Genomic DNA, 16,161 nt, shown 5'->3' with positions numbered 1-16,161 from the left:
CCAAACTCTCACCAAAACACTTCAATTTACCGGAGTTAATCAATTTCTTTTGTTTTTGTTTTAAATTTGGATTTCAAGTTAAAATCCAGTTGTAATTGACTTTTTAAGTTCGGTTCCAAATCTGGGTTTACAAATATGGGGGCAGATTGGGGTTGATTGGGGATGGAGGTGCGTCGGGGGTGGGAAAGAGAGAGACGAGAGGTGCGTCAGGGTGGGTGGGGGTGTGGGACCGGCGGAGTTCGACCCGTCGGATGTTCTGGTGGTCGACGACATTCACAGCTCTTAATTCACGATTTCGCCTCCGAGAAGTCGCACAGAGGTGAGGAGCGATCCAGCATTTGTTTTCTGGGGTTGAGCCGAGGAGATCTTGAGGTGAGGCGCGATTGTTTGGGAGGCAATGGCTGGAGGCTGACGGGACAGAGGGTGGAGGGTGGGTTAAGGAAGGGAGAAAGGGAGAGTGGGGTCAAAGTTGGATTGGGGAGAAATGGAGAAAGAGATCAAAGCTGTGCATTCCTTTTTCAAACCCCATTAGCCATTCTTCTTCAACTCCTCGAAATCAAACCAAAGCTGGATTTTTTTTTCTTTTCTGGGTTTCGTTAATTTATTTCTTTAATTATTTTGTTTTTCTGGGTTTGATTAATTCTTTTTTCTGGGTTTTCTGGTTTAATTCGTTTTTCTAGGTTCTGTGGTTTTCTGGCTGAGAAGGAGTGAGAGAGAGAGAGGATGATTGGTTGAGAAAAGGCTTTGGTGTGAAAGAAGAGGGCTTTGTGTTGTGGGTTTTATAGCAGAGAGAAAGGTTGAGCTTTTAGGGAAGAAGAGGTTGGAGAAAACACTTTTCCGTGAGAGGAAGCTACAAATTTCTCATGGGAAATGGCGTGAAAGCTTTAATGGAAAAAGTATGGAGTTGGTGTGGTGATGATGACCAGTATGAGGTTCAGCATCCAAATAGCAAAAATGATGGCTTTGGCTTGGAGAAGTAGGCAATTATTGAATCTTGTATTGTATTCTACTACAATCTGAGCTCTCTCAAAGCTTTTCTTTTTCTCTGAATATTTTTGGGTGCTGGCTTCTCAGAGAAGACGCAGTCACTCACTCTGCAACTTACTATAGAGCAATGCAAGGCCCTTCATTTTTTATTTTTTATTATTTTTGTTATTATTAATATTATTAATATTTTACTGTTTTTGTAATTACAGGGGATTTTACCTTAATGCCCCTCCACTTATTTAATAACTAACGGCAATAGCTGATGCCCTAACAGAACTAAAAGGAATCTGACGGAAATTGAGAAGTGTTCTCGAATTGCTTGGATTCTTAAACCACAGTGGCAAAAGTGACGAAATTGAAACCACAGGGACCTTAGTGGTAAAAGTTGAAAACCACAGGGACTACGACTATCGTTTTGCCAACTTCTAATCAACATAATTAGCGATTTTACAAAAGAGAGGCCCATCTCAATTAGCACTTAATTTATGATCAATTAATTATTAGACTCCAATTGTCATGGATGAATATTTGCTTTTGTGAAAAGAGAAATAGGTTTTATTTAAATTATTGTGGTGCCTCTAATATTTTATACAAGAAAAATACCACGTTTTCCCTCTTTTTTTTCTTTTTTCTTTTGGCGGGTACTGTCCGGAGTTCTAACTGTCATGCTACGGGAAGCCAAACCGTCCACAAAAATTTCCCCCGTAAATTAAATATAAAAAAAGAGGAAAATACAAATACCAAAATTACAAATTAAAGAAAAATACAGAAAAACTCAAAGATTCAGTCAGATTCTAAGAAATGTTCATTATCAGAACCTTTTCACTTTCTTCACGTCTTCAACCTTCGTAGCCCCAATTGTTACCCCAAAAGCAAACCCTAATTTTAATTTCTAATTTGATTCTCTTCATTTCCTTCTAATCGGTCGGAGGTCTGAGCTGAAAACCTGAGATAGTACGCGAAAAAAATGAGCAATTTGAGAACCATCTGTAGGCCCCACACGGTCTTCACCTCCTTCATGTGTTGCAGACACCAAGCTCGCTTTAGCTCTAGGGTTTCATTTCGAAACCCTAATTACAACCCTTGTTTTGCACCTGTGTCCGATTTTGCAAGATTGAATTGGAGCGGGTCCTGGTTCAGAGTGAATCAGAGGAGGACCATGGTTAAGGCATCCAATTGGGATCAACCCAAGTCTCCCTACGAAACTCTGGGTGGTTGAATCTTTCTTAACTGGGAAAAGTTTAAAGCTTCACGCTTTGATTTTCTGAATTCTGGTATTTCTAACAAGTTAATTGTTTCTGTTTTTTTTTTTTTCAAACACAGAACTAGAGAGGGACGCTGATGACGACCAGATCAAAATTGCTTACAGACGTTTGGCTAAATTTTATCACCCGGATGGTTTGTTCCTTTATCTTCATTAGAAATGTTTTTCAAACCTTTTTCATATCTGTAAATTGCTAGTATAATCACAAATAAAAAGATACATTTTGTAAGGAAATGATGTATGTAAAAATTATTGGTTCAATTAGGTGAAACCCTTTTCCTTGAATCTGTTGGCCATAATGACGGGTGCCTTTGTTTTATTTTTTATTCGGCCATGTTAATTCCAATATGAGAACCTTTTTTAAAAAACTTTTTTATACAATCGATATTCTACTTTAATCTAATCTAAACTACGTGGAGGGGGATTCGAACTTGGGTGCAGAGTGGGGAGCACATCCGCTCTAGCCAACTTGGCTAAGCCCATGTCTGCCAACATGAGAACCTTTTGATGCAACAACGTTATAGTGCAAAACAGGAACTTTTAGAAGACATTGAGAATTGTTATTTGCTTTTCTTCCTTAATTTTCATGCAATATTTTACTGTCTTTCCTTGTGTATTAGATGGGTGCATGTATTTTTTTTTAAAGTTTGGTCGTGAGTGAATGCTCTGTGCAATATATTTGTCCCCTTTGCCTTCTATTGATTTTTGGGCTTAAAATTTTGTCTTTTTCTCTGAATTTTAAGTTGATCTGGTTGTCTTTCTCTTTTTAAGTCTATGATGGTAGAGGGACCCTGGAGGAGGGTGAAACAGCTGAAGCTAGATTTATTAAGATTCAAGCTGCTTATGAGTTGCTCATAGATGAAGACAGGAGGGGACAATATGATAGGGATAACCGAGTCAACCCAATGAAAGTAAGATTCCTAGTTTGCATTTTAATTACTGTGAACTTTCTTGCTGATTATTTTAGGATATATAAATGCTAATATTTTGAGCATAAATATGAAAATGTAAAGTAGATTCATGAGTTGTATGATAATTTATTAATAAACTGATAGCTTGGCTCCTCTTTTATTATTTTAGTAATGGATTCTTTGTGTGCACTGTTATATCAGGCATCTCAAGCATGGATGGAGTGGCTAATTAAAAAGCGAAGAGCTTTTGATCAGCGAGGTGATATGGCAATAGCAGCTTGGGCAGAGCAACAGCAGCGTGAGCTGAATATTCGTGCACGTCGACTTTCTCGTTCCAAGGTATAGAATCATTCTTTTAGTACATGAGTTAGCTGTAAAAAATTGTTTATGCAGTTCGCAAATGAAAATAAAAACAATATATGCTGCAGAGCCATGCCTTTTGCAGGATGTAAAAACATCAGTGGCAACTATATATCCTACTTGTCTCTTATCGTTACTGATCCAATACTCTCTTCAAAAAGCTCATGCTCATTTCTATGATCACAATTTTATAAGCAGCATCAAGCTATTATGTCATTTTATTTTGGCTGCATTCACTTCTACTTAATGCCTAGGGCCATTGGAAATCCAGGTTGACCCAGATGAAGAGAAAAGAATCCTAGCAAGAGAGAAAAAGGCCTCGGCAGAGTATTTCTCCAGTACCCTCAAGCGGCATACGCTAGTGTTAAAGAAAAGGGACATAATGAGAAGGAAAGCAGAGGAAGAGAAGAGAAAGATCATCGGTCAGCTTTTAGCGGCAGAAGGACTTGAGCTCGACACAGATGATGAAGAATCACGGTAGAGAAAAATTTACTCATCAGCTTCTAACATTGTATTATAGAATACCTTTTGGATTGGCCCATGGAGACAAATCCTTCCATATTTGTATTGTACAACGAAAGTTGAAAGAATCTGTATATATATCTTCCGTTGGAGAAATTTATAGAAATTAATGAGAAATTTAGATTTGTATATGCTTCAAAGAGATCTCTAAATTTTCAAAATGTTGAGCAGACTTGAACTTAGCCGAAGTGTTTGACAACGCCAATTTAAAAATATAAGGTTTCAATAAGAACTTAGCTTTATTCACCAGAACTTTACAGTTCCTCGAAATAAGAGAGATAATTACAACTTCTTTATCTCCACTCAAAAGTATGATATACATGTTAAAATTAATTTGATTACTTTCAAGAGCAAATTATGCTAACAATCTTTTGCTTGGTAAAACTAAGTACTAAAAGAAAATGTTGCCATCTTCTTAAACAGAAACTGTTTGTTGCCCAGATCCTCTATCAGATGAAATCGAGCTTTACTCATCATATATCAGAATTGTTGACATACGCTGAATGCCTCTCCACAATAAGTTCAATAAGCGGACTCTCCACATCATTATCACCGAGAGAATTGTTTCGATGAACTGAAACTTTTTCGTTACTTCTGACAACTACAACCTCTTCCTTGCGGGTCGAAAGTTCATTCGCTACAACCATATGCATCTTGTACTTCTTGAGAGCCATATCAGCCTTCTCTAAAAGAATCTTCGAATCCGTCTCTAGCTGTTTAGACAGTCATGTCAAAGGTTTTTAGTCCAATAAAGTAATACTGCATCTTGCAAGTTCTGTAATTTACTTTCATTATGGATATGACAGGTGAGCCAGTTGAGCAGGGGGCCTAAACTATCAATTTTTAAAATAAAAACATTAAGAAATTAGAGGAAGTTAAGGGGTATGATACTTAATGGTATATATATGATTGCATCGTATCCCTTCCCCCACACCCACCCAACCCCGCGCCCCCCCCAAAAAAAAAAAATCATGTACAGGTTGCCCCACAACCCTTCTGGACAAAAAGCCATACATACTGCTAATCCCCAGATACAAGAAAAACAAATCAGGACTAAAGTGCAGCAACAGAACTCATGAACGGATAAAATTTATGGATATGCCAGTAACTAAAGATAAGCAGAAGCTTCATATCTAACCTTGAAAGATATACAGAAGGCCTTTGGTGCCCAGTCTTGCCTTAGCACTAAGAGCATCTTTGGCACCTGAACAAGTCGCATGTCCAACGGCCCAGCCCCTGACTGAATTTTGTGTTCGGCCTGCACAATCCTGCTTTATTAAGAAAATGGTGCAGCTGATGCTTATTCTTGGATGAAACTTATACATATACAGGATGGAGGAGGATGCTGATTCTTTTTCCTTTATTTCATAAGCAAACTTCCCAATGACTAATCTCCAGCAGATTTTAATTTAAACAAGCTATTAAACATCAAAGATTCACATGTCAAGCCGTTCCCACCTACATAGAATAATATTGAGGTCATAAACATGTCTAGCACTTCGCAAAGGACTAGCTTATATTATTTGACTCCAGAGGTTCATATATGCCTCTAAAGAAATGCAATCAAGCTTCCAAGGAACATAGTCAAGCTATTGCTACCCCTTCCAATGAATATTGAGGTAAAAAAAACACTTCTTCTAGCAATTTTAAAAGGGCTGCACTTATGTAATCTGTCTGCTGACGTACAGCCTGAAAAACAGAGTAAAAAGCACAACACAAATTTTCAACATATTTAACCATTACCATGCTCTTCCAAGGAACATAAAAGTCAGACACTGCCGCTGCAAGATAAAGCATTGCATGTGGTCCAAGACTTCTCATTGATAAAGAAATCATCTGCAACATCTGCTCATAATACAAAGACCAATTAGTCAAGCATAGGAGAATAACTATTATATCAAAAACAACTGACAACATTTTGAGTTCAAAAATTGTATTCAACAACAACTGAAGCGAACCTGAAGATACTCAAATATGGTTGTAAAGGGAAGTTTCAACAAGAGGCTTCCTGTTACTGCCTGCAATAGAATACAGCCCACAAAGCATTCAAATTATAGAGTGAGTAAAAAAAGTTAAATGTGGAATAAGTAAATGCATATACTACTGAATGCATGATAAATATAAGTGGTCCATACAGCACGATTCTTAGTGATGGCGTTCCTCACTGCTTCAGAATGTGGCTGGGACACTGGAATGTGAAACAAAGTTCAGTCATCTGAGCAGGAACCGTCAAAGGTTTGTATAATATTAATTGTGAGATTTGATTATTTGGCATCACCTGGAAGCTGCTAAAGAAAAAATACTTGAAAGATTCTGGTTTCCCATCTTCCCAAAACCCAATAATCAAACACAATCAACTCCCTTAGAACAAAAAAAATCCGATCTTTTCTAATACTCTAGCAAACATGTCAAAACAAATGGCTACAACAATGTAGCTGACAAGGAGAAAGTGTTATGTAGCCTATCAGACTCATTGGCAATTAGGCCATGTTTGAGTAGTGTACTTAGAGAGCCATTGCACAATGATCGTGTTTCCATCACATATTGTGGCCTTTTCTCAAGGTAGAAATTTTTGTTGCTGGAGTAACTGGTATGAACTAATTTAAGTATATTTTGTCAGACCTAAACTTGAGAGGGAGGGGCATAAGTTTTCACTTCAGTCATCCATGTGCATTTATATTCTAAATACAAAAAGAAAAACATATTACAATAACTACAAACCTTTAATATTTGACTCATCCATATATTCAAAACATTCAAGCAAGGGATCATCGGGAAGAGATCTGCAATATGGCTGGCAAGTTCCCCTGCATAACATTTAAGGAAAATCCAAAAAACATAAGCAATAAGTCTATTCTACCGTACAAAATTGTTGAAATGAATAGAAGATATATAAAATGGTAAAACAGAAATTACCTCCGATAAAGAAAGATAACAGCATAACCTGCCTTCAGAAAGTACCTGCAATATTATCAGTCAAGTTTAATCTATAAGTCTGTAATATTAAAGATGGCATACTCAGCGAGTTGTAAGGTTATATACTCTGTGGATGCTGCTCCTCTATGACCTGAGCTGAAGTTGTCGATGTAGCGAACACATCGTTGCTCTAGAGGAACTGTGGTACCCCCCGATGTCACACAGACAACCCTCCTAACTCCTCCACTTCCTACATAACATGTCAAATCAATCAAAATCCACTGAACCGAAGGTGATCAATGAAAAATATAACTGTGACAAAGCAAAAAGTGAACATGCCGGAAGGTAATGAATTCTTCTTCACAAATTCCTCGAGTTTTTCACTGATATCAACTTTGTTCTTCAAAGGAGGAGCTGAGTCAAAAAAGGCTTGGATTTCTGCATCCAGTGTTTCTTTTGGAATTTCCAACCCATTTGTTAGAGACATTTGCAATTGCCTGCAATCCAATTTCTTATCAAAAACCCACAATATGATTTCATGTAAATATGCAAATGCACCGCCAACATACAGAGAGATTAGTAATTAAAACTTTCCAACTTGGTACAAGGTTCACTAGTCTGAAGATTATGAAGTTACCCTTATAACTCAAAATTATAAACCATCTGCTAAGTAGGAAAATGACTATACAAAACAGATTTATTAAGGAAGAAACTGAACACAGTGAAGACTAAACTGAGGATCAACTATATATAACCCCCCAGCCGCACCAACCCCACACAACAACCCACCAGCCACCTCCCCAACTCTCCTGCCCTTACACCACCGCCACCTCCTTCCTCTCTCTCCTCCGCCTACACCACCTCCCTCTCTCTGCCCCAACTCTTCAGAATTTCATACGCAATCATGAAAAAGGTGAGAGGACAGATATGACATATATGGAAGGGAAATCAAACTGAATGCCTTTAGGTAACTACTAAGCATTTCGTTTGATGGAGAGGTCCTCAAGTTTAATCCAAAATACAATCACGACATTGCTAACCATATAAATCGTAACCCATAATACAAATTCAAAACCAAAAAAATGGGAAAAATCAAAAGGGATTAGAGCATTGATGGGAAGTTGAAAGCTTACCTAAAGAACAAAGACAATGGCAAACTTGGTTGAGAAGATTTAAGAGCTCAAAATATAAAGAAGAGGATAGGTAGTTATAAAATGGAGCAAAGATACCCCTAAATTCTCAACCCCAATATATGTATGCTGGGATATTAAAGCAGAGATTCATTACAAATCAGAACCAAATTGGTAATGAAATCCCCCAATATCTTTGAATTGCGAAGAAACTCAAATGCATAGAACTAATACAAAAAGGAAAATTTGCCACACAAAAAAACCTGTATAGAGAGACCTGATAGCAGCTGATGAAGAGTTGGAATGGGTTTGGTTTTTGATGCAGAGAGACGGTGCCCGTTTGAAGATTGGAAAGAACAACAATTTATTTTTGGGTTGTGTACTTTAAACTTGTATGAAGTATGGAACGTTGAGATGTTTCATAGCCGTCTATTCCCGCGAAATATATAAATGATGAAAATCGACGGACATGAATGTGACTGTGGGAAATCCCAACCATAGTTGACCCCACCAACTCTATTTCGGCAGTCCAATTTGACTTCGTGTCTAAATAAAATTTCTGTGAAGCACCTTCTTCTGGAGAAAGCAAAACAGTATCCAAAAGAGAGAGGTAGCAAAATTAAGGTGAAGGGTTTTTTCTTCTGTCAACAAAAATAAGATAAACGTGTGTGGTATATCTATCTACCACAATAAATTATTAAATAACAAAACTAGGAAAAAATAAAAAAGGAAACCGGGTATTGAACCCGACGTGAATCGAACACGCAACCTTCTGATCTGGAGTCAGACGCGCTACCATTGCGCCACGGATCCGGTTGTTAAACTGCTTGCGTTAGGTTATATCTATATTAAATTTCTAACCAAGCGACGTCGTTTCCTAACTGCTCATTAAGTAGGTACACTGCCAAAACGCTTCAAAAGAGACTTCCCGCCAGAGCCCCAACCGTTTAACAGCTGGAACATCACAGCCCTCTTCTCCAAGAGACCCCCCATTTCCCCATATTCTTGCAGAGAACCCAACAATGGCCGTCGACCCATCGAAGCTCTCAATGGCCTTCGACCCATCAAAGCTTCAGACCCAAATCGACATCAAGCCTCCACCGCCTCCGTTCTTCACCGAATCAGCTGCCGAAACCCTCCAAGAACCCAAGCTCTCCTTCTTCGCCTCCCGCTACCGTCGTCCTCGCCGCCGTCGAGCTGACACGTGGCTCATCTCGCTCTTTGTTATTCTTCATATCGTCGCCTTCATGGCCACCATGGTCGTCAACGACTGCTGGAGCAAGTCTCATGGCGACTGTGTTCTCAAGGCCTTTGGGAGGTTGTCGTTTCAGCCGCTCCCCGAGAACCCACTCCTCGGCCCTTCGGCTTCCACGTGAGCTTCTCTTGCTCTTGTTTTGAAGCTTATTTTTTGTTTGATTTTAAGTGAGGATGAGTTTTCTTGGTGAAATCTTGGTAGGTTTTGTGTGAGTTTATGTGGGTTCTCTCTGTTTGTAAGGTTACTGAGAAAATGTGGGAGAGAAGTAAAAGAAATGTTCGTTCTTTGGGTTGAAGTAATCTCTTTTTTTCTCGTTAGGTTTCTGAGAAAATTAGTTAGTTCCTGCCGTGGTTCTTGGAAACTTTGTTGATTGAGATCTGGCTGCTGTGACCAATTTTGAGCAATTGGTTGATGTTGCGGTAGTCTAATTAGGTTTTCTCTGTTTGGTTGCTGAGAAAACAAAGGAACTTGTAAATTGATAGAAAGGTTTTATTTTTCTCTTTTCACGTAATTTCCTTTATTATTTTGAAGTCTCATCAAAGGGATACATCCGATTGTTGTCACTGGTTTTCAGAAACTGTACCCGTGTTTGAGATCAGTTTTGATCAAAGAGTCGGAAATTTTCTTATAGAACACATTTGGTTCTTCAGTTCTGTGATCAACCTATAGCTTTTATTGATGGAGAACAGTTAAAGGTTTTGTTGCCAAAAACTCGGTTACCTGTGGAGGCTTTGGTAGAATTCAAAGTGATTTTTGTTGTCTTAGGATTTGGCCTCATCTATCAAGTTGTATGAATTAAGAGCTGTGTTTGACTCTTGAGAATGCATGAACATGTTTGTGGTTTCTGGTTCAGATTTTCTTTTGCCCTTCAGACCTAATGTTAGTGGCATTGCAGGCTTGATGAAATGGGAGCTCTTCGACGGACATTTTTGACAGAGAACCACCAAACTTGGCGTCTTTTCACATTTCCATGTCTGCATGCCGGAGCCATCCACCTTGTGATCAACCTTAGCTGTGTTATCTTTGTTGGAATTCACTTGGAGCAAGAGTTTGGACCAAGTAGATTTTCCTTCCCATTTCAATTTCTGGACGTTATTTTACATGAGCAGTTAGGTTATGTGTAGCTCTTGAAAATTGCGTACACTGAATCACTGATGTTCTTAAATGTTTGTTTCTTTCAAACAGTAATGGTAGGGTTAATCTACATACTCTCTGCTTTTGTTGGTACGTTGGTGGCTGCACTTTTTGTTGAAAAACGCCCATCAGTTGGTTCTTCCGGAGCTCTGTTTGGGTTACTTGGAGCTACACTTTCTGCACTGACTCAGAACTGGGAAATGTACACCAATAAGGTTTTCCACCTATTGCCTTTCCCATTCAGTTTGATCTGAGTCCCATGATCTGATTTAATAATGTAATGATTGTTCATTTGTTTGGTTGCAGTTCACAGCTCTGGCATCAGTAATATTTGTCTCCATTGGCAATTTTCTCCTTGGTTTGCTACCTTATGTTGACAACTTCTCAAGCATTGGAGGCTTTATATCTGGGTTCCTACTCGGATCTGTGCTTTTATCCGGTCCCAAGGTCAAAGAAGTGGCGCAAGATAAAGGAGGCCTCATGGATTATGATCTCAAAAGTTATATCAAATCGAGGTTGAGGCAGAAGTTGGACAGGCCAGTCTATAGGAGTGTCTCTATTCTTCTCTTTGGTCTTATGTGAGTGTTTCTCGTTTTTATAGAAAATGCTGCACATTGTTTCTTATCAGTTTAAATTAACATGAGCTTTTATAAGAGGAGCTTTATTATATGCTGCAGGCTTGCTGGATGTCTGGTAGCAGTTCTGCAAGGCATTAACATGAACCAGTACTGCGGTTGGTGTCGGTATGCTGATTGTGTCCCTTCCAAAAGCTGGAGCTGCAGAGACATGGAAAATTCTTGTGAGGTATCTATCTGATCCTAGCGCTTCAATCTGTATAAAACTGAAAGTAATCCTCCCCTCCTTTTCCCCTTCCCCTATACAAAAGAAGCAAGTAATCTCTTAGAACCTAAACATGGCTTTAGTTTGATGGACAAGGGTCTCTCTCCACACTGTTGAGAAGCAGTGCAACCAAAGATAATTGATTTCAACAACATTCTAGGAACCAATAAGAGGAGTAAACTATTAGAACCTTTAACAAGTATTAGCACTCATTATGATTTCAAACGTACCCTGCTTAGAAAGTGAGCCACCCTGAACATGGAAGTTCTGCTAGGAAAGTATTAGTCATCTAAAGAGACTCGCCGGCGAAGAACAGAACTGTAATTATAGATAAGATAGGAAAGGAAGGTTTTCATCTTATAGGTTATTTCTTCCTCCCAATCACTTCAAATGCACTCAAATATATTCTGACCAACTTTCTTACAATCGATCTTGCAGACCATGGCGAGCAATGAACAGTTGACTTTGACGTGTATGGATAACGGGAATTTCAGGGTTCTTCCATTCACCAACATCTCTCAAGCTAGGACGAACGACTTGTGCAGTGTGATATGCTCATAGAATTTGCCACTCTTGTGATTCTGTTACAGCATGGGGAAAGATACAAACTTGTAATATCAATACTGTGTTGATAGTCATCAAGTTAATGTCGACTTTTGCAGTAGAAAGTTTTCAGCAAAGTTTGTAAGAGCGTTGACATGAGATATCTTTGCATTTTGAGCATTTTAACCGTCTCCCTTGTTGATAGTACCCTACATCGAATGATGAAAGCTTGATGAAAGCTTAAAGCCCGTCGATTGTCAATTAGTTTTGAGTTAAATGCTCACATTCTAATAAGAGGCATAAAATTGAAAATCATTGTAAAGTTTCTAAAGGGTCTTGTTTTCAGAATTCCAATCCTTCATAAAATCTGCATTTCTGGGTCCCCTTTAGTGTCGGCCGTCAGTCCTTAGTTAGATTATAATTCAAGTCATCCATCCATCCATGGCGGGACCGAATCAAACAATTATCATAAAGAACGACTAGTTAGTGCAACTGTTGTTGCTATTTGTGATTAAATTTAACTGTTTGTTAACTCAAATAAAATATTTTGGAAAATCTGAACATCTAGCGCCCGTGGCCTAATGGATAAGGCATCTGACTTCTAATCAGGCGATTGTGGGTTCGAGTCCCACCGGGCGTGCTTTCTTAATTATTTCATTTTTATAAAACTTAGGCACAGAAGTCTTATCAAAGCCCACCTACGCCAAGTCGGTTTTAAATCTTTTGTTTGGTCCACCAAAGGACCTAGGCTATTCACAAAATTTATTTCATATTTGTACAATTTTATTTTAGGAAGCTGATTTTCTTAGTCTCTTTTGTCCAATTATACTCCCTTTGTTGAAAATTGTATGTAATCATTTTTTTTTTTTTTTATCCATTTACACTCTCTTGTATGTAATTATCACCCTTTTTCTTATTCTTATAAGGGCGATATCCTAAACTATTCTAATATATCGGGAGGGAGTTTAAATTCGAGTGCAATAGAGCGAGCACATTGCCTTGATCAACTAACTCAACCCACAATTGCATATACAACTTAGAACTATTAAATACCACTGCTTGATAGAACTTTTATTGACATATAAATTACCAAATTTTTTTTATTAATATATATAAATCTATGTGGATGCTGATCTGAGGAAGATGTATTTAATTTCGTAGTACAGAAGAATATCACACAACTTTTTCTTTTCTGTTAATTTTGTTGACAGATGCGACCCCTTTTGCGGCTCTAGGTCTACACATTGGCCGCCCTTACAGTTAATTTACAGCCTTAAGAGTTGCCAGCAAGCCGCAATGATTTAAAAGGTAAATACTCAATTACAGTGCCAGCAAAACCCTCAATTCACTCAATTGCTTTTAACAATCACAGTTTTCGGCAGCCCAAATGCAAAATTCTTATTGGGTTTTCAAGCTTTTATGCTTTTCTTTTCTCTTTTTTTCTGGTGTTCTGTTTGATCTGATTTGGACCATGGAGGAGAAGTAGGCAAGTAGGGGGATAAAAATACATTAGAAAATTGCAGCTGTGGTATTTACTGTTTGGGCTGAATTTTTCAGCCTTATTTGGACTCTATGGCGCTTTCAATCCAAAACCCTAGATCTTGGACCATCCATAACATCTTTTGTACTTACCCCTCCTCCTGCAGCTAAATCCATAAATAGCCCACAAAGTTTAAAAACAAAGCATGCACCAACCATAATGTCTCTGTGTGGGCAGCCTTAGCACACAAAAGCATACAAAGTAAAACTCCTAGTCTCTCTCTTTTGTGTGCTCAATCGCCAGCTAGTCTTGCCAATAATGATTTTTAAAGAGAAATTCTTTTGTAAAAGTTAAATTTCAAAGATTCTTTGACTAAGGAAACATTTATTGTTGCCTTTGTTGCACACACACGACACATGGCCCTAAAAGTGAACCTAAGCATCAAATATTAAGAAACTGTATATTACTAACACTGTTTTACTACGCATTGCTGATCGCATCTCTCATAAATACGAGACTGTCTATGCCAACGTAGCTCATTTGTACGAGAAATATGATTCGAGTGGCAGTTAGTAAATTTTCCATATATAGTAAAAGGTGAGGGGTTTGGTGTTATTTCCTCCTTCTATGGCCTTGGTGTGTACACTCACTATACTCCATGATCAATTATTCTAGTGTAGGTACTTGTTTGCAAGAGTGTGACTTGGCTAATTAAGGCACTCTTGGTCAGAATCAACAAGCATGTCAGCTGTCAAAACTTATATGCAATTGGCATCTCAACAAGCGTATTGTTTTGTACCATTGAGTTTTTGCAACCATTGATTTGGCAACATGTGGCATGCTCTCCCACTTATGCACATTGTGATGCACGACCATGTAGAACCCTTCACGGAATTGCATACTCTAAATCAAAATCATACTCACGGCAAAAAAGGGTCACCTAGTTTATATATATATAAAGCCTATAGAGCACTATATATATAAAAAAAAACCTCTAGAGTTGATGGTTTCAAGCTTTCACTTAGGTTGCAAAATTTATATGAATTTGGAAGGCTCCTCCCCTTTTTTTAGGGTATAGGGAGGGATGAAAAAGGGGACCCTATAGTGCGAAGGAATCCAGAAGTGGGTTTTTGCCTAGTTGAACCAAAAAGCAAAGAAAGATGTAGCCTTGAAACTCTCTCACCATCAATGTTAGTCAAAAAAAGGGTTGATGGTTTTATATGGGTCTAGTCTATATTCTATAAATCCAAAGGGAGAAGAAGATTTTTTTTTTGGATTTTGAGTATTTTACTTGGCCCCTTTCTTCAATATCTATCATCATTTTGAAGAATCCTACTACTTTGTTCTACAAAAAGGATATCCTAACTAGTTGACTCTTCTCATATTTCTCTCTCATAGGTTTGCACTCAAGCACAAAGAGATGCATTGTGTAAAGGGTAGAAGTGAATTGTATGTGTGGGTGGCATAACGTGCAAAGATTTTTATTTTTTTTTCGTTTTCGTGGAGCTACTCGTGCTCCACCCATACGCTATGGTACGGAGTGAAAATAATACCTTATTCAAAAGAGCATGAAAAAATGCTTCAAATTTGTCATCTACTTTTGTAGATATAAAGTATGAAGCCAACTTGTGTTATTTCTTTGTTTAACATTGATCTGAAGTACCATATCATTTAACCATAAGATCAGCTTGAATCCTCAAAAAGAAAAAGATACATCGCAGGATTCCATCCACATGATTGAGAATTTTCTCAATCCTAGCATCTAAGTCAATTTAAAAGCAAGATTTGGTGCTCCATCTTAAATATATGGACAGATAATGTAGCTACTACAATATATTTGGGGAATAATAATACATTGTATTGGGTACAAATATGCTTTGAACAATAATCACAATGATGAGCGATCCCATTACCTTAGCTTAAAATAATAGATTAATAAAACACAGGATTCCGTTAAATCATGTTTGATTATTGTCAACTATCTTTGCCAAACTCCCATATATAAAATCACAATAATAAAATAAAATCGTAAACAAATTGTATGACCTTGTCCAAATTTTATAACTAAAAATATTATTAAGGAAATTGATAAAATTTTATTTTGTTCTTTTTTTTAATTAATTAATTTAAAATTTTCCCGAATCTAAGACATTTTGAATTTTGATGGCAAAGTTCATCAGGTTGGGCCAGAGAGCAAAAAGAAAACTATACTTTTTAGAAGCTTAAGAATATGATTATTATCATCCAGTTGTTTAGTTATATCACTGACACGTGTCCTAGTATGCATAGGTAGGTAATACTTTAACCTAGCTTTAGCTTAACTTTTGCTCTTTTTACCAAATTGGGCAGTGATTTGCCCATGTCTGTGATAAGTGGAGCATCTTTGCTGCTCAAAAGACCATAACGCCCTTTCCAACTTAATTTTTGCTTTACTAAAATTTAATTTCAATTTTATGTAATTTGTCACAAAAAAAATAAGGATGAAAATAAAAAAGAGATGACATGTCCTATTATGATTTTTTTTTTCCAAATAATTTCAATTTTTTTTCAATTGAATACTAATTATAGGAAGAAAAATATAAAATATAAAATGAAATTATTTCATAGCAGACCAAATGAATATAAAAAACAGAAATATTTTTGTTTGTTTAACCCAAAAAAAAAAAAGAATTATAATTTATACGGTTAAAAGTTAAAATTGAAATTGTGGATTGCTGGCTTTGTGCATTATAAATTACATAATTAACGTTGTCTATATCATTCATAGGATTTGATAGTAGTCCTTGTCGAATTTACAGCTAAACTGTTTTAAATGATTT

At 37.4% G+C, this 16,161-nt stretch overlaps 3 protein-coding genes, 1 long non-coding RNA gene and 2 other non-coding genes across 9 annotated transcripts; 4 read left to right on the top strand and 2 right to left on the bottom strand.

The window, feature by feature from the left end:
• Positions 1 to 238: 238 nt before the first annotated feature.
• Positions 239 to 1,409, top strand: LOC110759128 (uncharacterized). The gene is made up of 2 exons (XR_015832813.1): positions 239 to 996; positions 1,197 to 1,409. It is a non-coding gene; the product is annotated as an uncharacterized LOC110759128 (long non-coding RNA).
• Positions 1,410 to 1,751: 342 nt separating this feature from the next.
• Positions 1,752 to 4,184, top strand: LOC110752947 (Chaperone DnaJ-domain superfamily protein). Of its 2 annotated transcripts, none has more exons than XM_088246692.1 (5): positions 1,752 to 2,201; positions 2,311 to 2,385; positions 3,023 to 3,162; positions 3,364 to 3,501; positions 3,794 to 4,184. In XM_088246692.1, exons 1-5 carry the CDS (start codon positions 1,955 to 1,957, stop codon positions 4,001 to 4,003), a joined length of 810 nt encoding a protein of 269 aa, XP_088102818.1. In that variant the 5' UTR covers positions 1,752 to 1,954; the 3' UTR covers positions 4,004 to 4,184. The 2 variants fall into 2 exon arrangements, with proteins under 2 accessions (XP_088102818.1, XP_021809412.1); XM_021953720.2 differs by having other exon boundaries at positions 1,754 to 2,198.
• Positions 4,185 to 4,249: 65 nt separating this feature from the next.
• On the bottom strand, positions 4,250 to 8,652 carry LOC110754094 (phosphopantothenate--cysteine ligase 2). 3 transcript variants are annotated; one of them, XM_088246690.1, is made up of 10 exons: positions 8,354 to 8,652; positions 7,296 to 7,457; positions 7,087 to 7,206; positions 6,961 to 7,005; positions 6,766 to 6,851; positions 6,180 to 6,232; positions 6,003 to 6,062; positions 5,788 to 5,889; positions 5,183 to 5,302; positions 4,250 to 4,757 (listed from the first exon to the last, which is right to left on the bottom strand). In XM_088246690.1, exons 2-10 carry the CDS (start codon positions 7,445 to 7,447, stop codon positions 4,518 to 4,520), a joined length of 978 nt encoding a protein of 325 aa, XP_088102816.1. In that variant the 5' UTR covers positions 7,448 to 7,457; positions 8,354 to 8,652; the 3' UTR covers positions 4,250 to 4,517. The 3 variants fall into 3 exon arrangements, with proteins under 3 accessions (XP_088102816.1, XP_088102815.1, XP_088102817.1); XM_088246689.1 differs by having other exon boundaries at positions 8,368 to 8,649; XM_088246691.1 differs by lacking the exon at positions 8,354 to 8,652 and adding an exon at positions 8,094 to 8,343.
• Positions 8,653 to 8,831: 179 nt separating this feature from the next.
• On the bottom strand, positions 8,832 to 8,903 carry TRNAW-CCA (transfer RNA tryptophan (anticodon CCA)). The gene has a single exon. It is a non-coding gene; the product is annotated as a tRNA-Trp (tRNA).
• Positions 8,904 to 9,002: 99 nt separating this feature from the next.
• KOM (Rhomboid-related intramembrane serine protease family protein) lies at positions 9,003 to 12,177 on the top strand. Its single transcript, XM_021954491.2, has 6 exons — positions 9,003 to 9,462; positions 10,241 to 10,404; positions 10,531 to 10,694; positions 10,786 to 11,057; positions 11,157 to 11,283; positions 11,758 to 12,177. The coding sequence occupies exons 1-6, from the start codon at positions 9,113 to 9,115 to the stop codon at positions 11,878 to 11,880; spliced, it is 1,200 nt and encodes a 399-aa protein (XP_021810183.1). The 5' UTR covers positions 9,003 to 9,112; the 3' UTR covers positions 11,881 to 12,177.
• Positions 12,178 to 12,429: 252 nt separating this feature from the next.
• Positions 12,430 to 12,502, top strand: TRNAR-UCU (transfer RNA arginine (anticodon UCU)). The gene has a single exon. It is a non-coding gene; the product is annotated as a tRNA-Arg (tRNA).
• The last annotated feature ends 3,659 nt before the right edge of the window (positions 12,503 to 16,161 follow it).

The sequence above is a fragment of the Prunus avium genome, chromosome 1 (genome assembly GCF_965620075.1).
Source record: "Prunus avium chromosome 1, drPruAviu1.hap1.1, whole genome shotgun sequence".
Taxonomy (NCBI): Eukaryota; Viridiplantae; Streptophyta; class Magnoliopsida; order Rosales; family Rosaceae; genus Prunus; species Prunus avium.
The sequence above is the reverse complement of the archived record's forward strand: the minus strand, read 5'-3'. Positions and strand labels throughout refer to the sequence as shown.

What these genes read in the sequence shown, in the direction of transcription:
- KOM (XM_021954491.2), top strand. Translation starts at nt 9,113, where the DNA reads ATGGCCGTCGACCCATCGAAGCTCTCAATGGCCTTCGACCCATCAAAG. An exon ending in GGAGCAAGAGTTTGGACCAA is followed by an intron (nt 10,405 to 10,530) that starts GTAGATTTTCCT and finishes TCTTTCAAACAG; the next exon opens with TAATGGTAGGGTTAATCTAC. An exon ending in ACATGGAAAATTCTTGTGAG is followed by an intron (nt 11,284 to 11,757) that starts GTATCTATCTGA and finishes TCGATCTTGCAG; the next exon opens with ACCATGGCGAGCAATGAACA.
- LOC110754094 (XM_088246690.1), bottom strand. Translation starts at nt 7,447, where the DNA reads ATGTCTCTAACAAATGGGTTGGAAATTCCAAAAGAAACACTGGATGCA. An exon ending in GTTATCTTTCTTTATCGGAG is followed by an intron (nt 6,852 to 6,960) that starts GTAATTTCTGTT and finishes AATGTTATGCAG; the next exon opens with GGGAACTTGCCAGCCATATT. An exon ending in GGATGAGTCAAATATTAAAG is followed by an intron (nt 6,233 to 6,765) that starts GTTTGTAGTTAT and finishes TTCACATTCCAG; the next exon opens with TGTCCCAGCCACATTCTGAA.
- LOC110752947 (XM_088246692.1), top strand. Translation starts at nt 1,955, where the DNA reads ATGAGCAATTTGAGAACCATCTGTAGGCCCCACACGGTCTTCACCTCC. An exon ending in ACCGAGTCAACCCAATGAAA is followed by an intron (nt 3,163 to 3,363) that starts GTAAGATTCCTA and finishes CTGTTATATCAG; the next exon opens with GCATCTCAAGCATGGATGGA. An exon ending in GTCGACTTTCTCGTTCCAAG is followed by an intron (nt 3,502 to 3,793) that starts GTATAGAATCAT and finishes TTGGAAATCCAG; the next exon opens with GTTGACCCAGATGAAGAGAA.